At 40.1% G+C, this 5,949-nt stretch overlaps 1 protein-coding gene across 1 annotated transcript; it reads right to left on the bottom strand.

Moving 5' to 3' along the window:
* Positions 1-438: 438 nt before the first annotated feature.
* On the bottom strand, positions 439-3,881 carry LOC108015101 (endothelial lipase). The gene is made up of 4 exons (XM_017081345.4): positions 3,269-3,881; positions 2,951-3,105; positions 2,327-2,803; positions 439-1,641 (listed from the first exon to the last, which is right to left on the bottom strand). Exons 1-4 carry the CDS (start codon positions 3,460-3,462, stop codon positions 1,271-1,273), a joined length of 1,197 nt encoding a protein of 398 aa, XP_016936834.2. The 5' UTR covers positions 3,463-3,881; the 3' UTR covers positions 439-1,270.
* Between the last annotated feature and the right edge of the window lie 2,068 nt (positions 3,882-5,949).

The raw sequence follows: 5,949 nt of genomic DNA, 5'->3' as shown, positions 1-5,949 counted from the left end.
ACGACGGCGCCATAAATTTCAAAAACAGCTACAAAACAGGAAGCAGCAGGCGGAGCAACAACAATAACAACAGCAACAACAAGGAGCAATGGGAAAAAGCAAGAACAACTCGAGTGGAATGTTCATCGGGAAAGCTGCACTCAAAAATACAGAAAACACTTTTAGCTTTCGAAACTACAACATCTACAGCATAATATGATATTTAAAAAAAACATTTATCAATTGGCCACAAAATATGAAATGATATATTCGAAAACTTATCTCCCCAAGCAAATTGCTTTTAATTCTATAATCTACATTTTTTTTAGTTTATAAAAATTTTGGAAAATATTTTGTAATTTTTTTATTTAACTTAGTATAGTTTTCAAATACAGGAACAATATAACTTTTATGACATATTATTTTTTTACTTCTTAGAGGCAATACAAATATGTTTCGTACTATTAAAAGAAAAAAGGTTCTTAATAATAAAAAAAATATGTTATAATAATATATAAATGTAATAACTTAAATTTGAGTGGTTTTAAAATTCACCCCGATTTATGTTTCCAGTGAAGTGTAGAGGTGGGGAATTCGAGGGGCGGGGCCCGGCCGCAATGGACTGCAAAAATATTAACTACCTTTTAGCAAAAAGCGGGCCAAGCTGACGTCAAGTTTTGTAGAAAATTATGTTTTACAATGCGAAAATTGAATTTCAGTTTATTGTTTTCTGCTGCTCGTTCTTGTTCTTCCCTCTTTTTTTCGCATTTTTGCTTTACGATTAACTGTTAAATGCAGCCGACTTTTCGCCGTTTGTGGCTGCAAGTCAACGACTTTTCCATGTGTGCTCGCTTTTCTTGTTTTATGCAGTTTACAAGAACATGGGGAAAATCGGCTGGCTGCCAAATTGAACGGAAATATTTACTGCTGGGTTGGTGGTTAAAATGAAAGAAATCGACTCTCGAGCTTAATATTCTTTTAAGAAACTTGCAGGACGTCGATATAGAGGTTCTAGTTTTAAAGGTGACCAGAGGGTTTTTTCCAATTTTGTTAAAATATTAGATGTACATTAATATTATAACAAACATTTATGTGAGTTTACTTATAATATTTTAAATATTTTGATATTTTAATGAACATTTATAAATTAATGTAAATTTTTTTGGATTATAGATGGGGCTACTTTACCTTTCATAAGCTCATGTTCATTAACCCTTAGGCTGTCACTCGCAGTTAAAAAGAGAGCATACATTTAGGCCCTCAAAACACTAACCAAACACTAGGAACTAGTTCACGCGCAGCGATCTCGCTCTCTCTCCCTCCGCTGTCGCCCTCTCGCTCTCTCCCGCCGCCGCCAGCTGTTGGTCCAGAGGCGCAGCACGAGGGGGCTCCTTCCGCCCTCCGGCGCCATGCGCCCCACCCCGCTCAGCCAGTTCGCCTGGCGCCTCTGCACGTACGGCTGCTGGGGGGCGGTGCGGAAGTAGAAGCTCCCCTGCGCACGCCTCTGCGAATGGATCCCGAAGCGCGCCTTCCGGTTCGCATCGCAGTATCCGGCGGCGAACTCCCGGTAGCTCCCGCACTCGAGGCCCACGAACGGGTACTCGGGATCCATCGACTGGCGGAAGAAGATCGCAGCTGCCGAGTGACTGCAGGAGATGGGATCTGAAAAAATATAATATTGGGAAGAGATGTTATATATAATCTTATGTATCTCATGTCTTATCTTGGAATATACTTATGCAAGATATATAAATTACCATAGTAAAATCCAACTTGTCATTAGCTTAAAAGTATTACCAAAGGTGAATTTCAATGGATCTCTTAATATTACAATGCATCTATTATTGGCTGTCCATAAAAAGATAATAGTTGGAAGAGTTCTTAGAAATATTACTTTATTATTATTATTATTATTAATATATATTGTCTTAGAATATCTTCGTGATATCTCTATAAATTATTAAAATTTAAAAACCAAATCATTAAAGGGGGAGATTTTAATAGATCACAATAGGAAAGGTAAAAATCATAAAAAGTATATATTCCTAAAGAACATTTTTTCAAATAAGGTAAACTAAATTGGATTTTAATATAATGTAAGGCTATATACCATATTTTTTGAATTAAATAATTGTTTAGTATATATAAACTTGCTAGCTAAACTAGAGGTCATGATGGGCTATAATATTTCTGTAAGTTCCTGAGGTTGCATTTCAATGCCATCACATACTTGTATTCTGACAAACTCCTTGTATTCCTTAACTGTGCTACACTGTATTTTAGACCTATGTTATATTTACTGGTCTTACAATGGGCTTTGGCATTATAGTTTTCAATGACCACTCACTGGTATTTTGCATATCCCGCAGATTGGCGAACATCTTGCAGTTGGTCTGGGGAGCCCTGCCGCCGTTGGGATAAAAGTCGGCGTGTCCACACTTCAGACTCGTGCCCAGGGATCCGCCGGAGGTGTGGAGCACCTGGACGAACCGGGCGTCGCCGGGGTCCAAGCGGTACTTAGGCGCCACCTCGGCGGGCAGCGTGAAGAGGGGTCCGGCGGGGTCCAGCCCTATGATCTGCTCCACCTGACCCTCCAGCACCGCCCCCGCGTAGCCGGCGGCGTGGGCTCCCAAGCTGTAGCCCGCCAAGGTCACGTTGCTCCGATGGAAGTGGGCGGGCCGCAGCTCCTCCAGCGCCATTATGATCCCGGCCACCGTTAGACCCACATCGAATATGGACATGGAAGCGGACTTGTAGTCATTCTGCGACAGATTGCCCCAGTCCACGACACACACATTGTAGTTGGAGTCGAAAAGGGTCCAGGCTGGGTAACAAATAGACAAATATTATAAGATTTAATACGTATGTACTACACATTTCGCTTACCATATAAATATTTTTAAAATAGTCCAATACCTTAACTCTATTCTTATAGTTCTATGACTTAGTTTATTGTTAAGAAAGTACTCACTCAGCAATAGTTCTTGAACCCAATCTTTGCTGCCCTGATCATTCCATCCGTGCAAAAATAGAGCCAACTTTTTTTTAGGATCAAGCCGACGAAATCCTCGAAGGTCCCCAAGTTGCAGATTGAAATGCACTTCGTTGCCAAAGTCCCTTGCTGAACTGGAAAAGAATTGAAGTTATGATATCCCTCAAGAAACCAGGAACCACTCCTTAAAATGTCAATAGCCCCATATTGAATAGAATACCATGAGCTATTTTATATTAATACAATATTACATCCAGGAATACTTTAAGATCTTGTAAAAAGTAATGAACCACTCACATGGTGCGACACTCGAAGACGATCCCATGGTTAAGGTGGGCCCGCTCCAGGCTGTTCCGGAGCATCGTCTCCTGGAAAAAGCGGAAGGCCTTCATCATGGGACTCCAGCGGTGGAGGGCCACGGTCCTCGGGACATCGCCGAGCAGGCAGAGCAGGCAGCCAAGGAGCAGCAGGTGGGTCACGTGACCGGGCATGCGGTCAATGGGTCATGCACCACCGGGAACCACAGGGAGAACACCACGCACACTGTCTGAGCACCACCAGAAAAAATATAAGAACGGTCTCGAAGACCCCGCGAATGCGAAAAGGGGAATTGGGGGAAGTGATCCGTGATCTGAAGAATGAAGACACGCTCTTTTGGACCGATCGACTTGCCCCGTGGCTGGCTACTGAAGAACCCGACTCGCTTGTAACTCCAAAAGACCCGTGAAGACGATGATCATCACACCGCTGATGATCGTGATGCAAAACTACACTGGGAGGAATCAGCTATAGGATCAAAGTTATAAAAAATGTCAAGATATATCAAAAAGGAATTATAAATTCTAACGTTTAGAGAGTTGAAGAACTTAGGTAAAGAACTTAAGGTACAAGCAACTAAGGAACTTAATATATCATCCTGTCATACACAAAGTTATGGTGATAAATATATTTTTTAACAATTTTTTTTTAAATATATACTAAAAGTGTAATTCCAAAAAGAAAAGTATCTTTAAATACAGTGCGAAATCACGCCTCTAGTTGGGATGAAGTAACGTTACATCCAGCATTTGCTTAGACCCAAATCAAAATACTTTCCACAGATTTTCGCCCAGTGTATCGGATGCTGATGACCCTGCTCTCCGTTAGCTCTCAACATCTCCGGCGTTCTTGGCCGCGTGTTTGCACAAGTGAAAGTACAAAAAAGCTTGTAACGACTTTTTGACTTCGATTTCGATTTCTTTCGGCTGGGGAATTCGGTTTTGGGTTTTGGTATTCGGTACTCGGCACTCCACTGATCTTGACATAGAAGCCAACGAACGGTAGCCACGAATTTCTGACTTGTCATGGCTGTTGTTTATAGTTTGTAGTTTACTTTGGCAGCTGAGTAAACCGTACCGAACGGAAATCGATAATAAAACCGCATTCAGGCCTCATCTGGGATCGAATAGGTTAATTTTAGTGCAGCCATAAACTTCAGAGGAAGTCGAACTGGGGACACGCTTTCTCGATGCAGTGAGAGAAAGGGCTAAACCAGCATTTTTATTACAGAGTTGTTTACAGCAAATACTTGGAATTTCATGATAAAAGATTTTATGAGTTGAATACATTTTTTCAGTATTCATTAAAGGTACTCTTATAAATTTAATATTTAATTTCTTTTAACTAGTATTATATCAACACTTTAAGAAATCTTTTAAAATGTTATTATTTTTTTTAATAAAATTGTTTTATATTATAATATTTGTATACATTTTGTTTGTCCAGTGCTTTTTGGGACAGCTCAACTGGCAACTTACAAACTTTGACCCAAAACGCTGTTTTTAATGTCGCGCTCGTAAAATATGTTCGGCTTACAAGAGATAAACCTTAAAATAATCCCGCCCGTGCCGCCCCTCGCCCATATTTCTGCCCAGTTTTTTGGCCGAGCTTTCTAACCAATATGTGTTAAACGAAAGCAAAGAGAGAAGACCGCTAATGATGCGCAAGTAAAGTGCCAAACGTATTTCGTCGTCTTCGCCCATTGTTTTTCATGTATAGTTTATATTTTGGGAGAGCCGCAAAGCTTAGTCTTCGGATCGTCTTCTATTTCTATTTATATTTCTATCTCTATCTCTATTTCCCGCCTTTCTTCTGGCTTTGTTTTTTGCCTTTTCTGCTTTTGGCAGTCAGTTGATCAATTTGCATATCTATCTGTATCTTCTTTCGGCCGACCACTTCTGTTTATCTGGCCTCAATGTCAACTTTATGCTCGACACTATCAATCCGGCAGAAAATACTAGAGAAGTCGAGCGGACTGGAATGTATCTCAAAGTTTTTGGGGAATGGTTGATAAATGCTTGGATTTGAAGCTCGGAAAGATCAATGCTAAACTGTATGAGAGATGAAAAGAAAAACGATGAATAGTTTATAAAAATAGGCCTCATTTACCATTTATGTTGAAAAGACTTGCTTAATAATGAATTTTTTTTTATTTTGGTTTTAATATGATTGAAATATGATTTCGATTTTTCTGAGAAATCGTTTGGGGTTAGTTAAGGCAAAGTCAGTTCTTAGCACAAGCCTATACTTTAGTAAGAATACGCGGTAAAACTTGAATGCTTTAGCCTTACTATTTTAGAAAAATTTTAGAATTTGAACAAATGTTCAATATACATATAGAGATAAATAGGAACTATATACATTCAATAAGCCCCCTTGAATTTAATTTCATGCCTGGCAAAGTGGGACATTCGCTTGTTCCGATTTAATATTCATGAGCGATCAAAAGTTTTTCCGCCCCCTAAATGGCGCTCCCTTCGCTGAGTTTTCCCAGCCATTTTCTTCGAATTTCCTTTCATGCACTTTGGAGTTCGGCTCTCCTTTGTTTTGGCCATTTTCTTCATATGTCTCTATCATTAAGGCAGAGTGCGGCTTAATTGTTGCCGCAGACAATGGCTGGATTGTTGCGAGAAGGGGGCTGAGGGGCTAGGATGCCCCCC

Source organism: Drosophila suzukii, chromosome X, assembly GCF_043229965.1.
Source record: "Drosophila suzukii chromosome X, CBGP_Dsuzu_IsoJpt1.0, whole genome shotgun sequence".
Lineage (NCBI taxonomy): Eukaryota > Metazoa > Arthropoda > Insecta > Diptera > Drosophilidae > Drosophila > Drosophila suzukii.
This window is presented reverse-complemented; position numbering and strand designations above follow the sequence as displayed.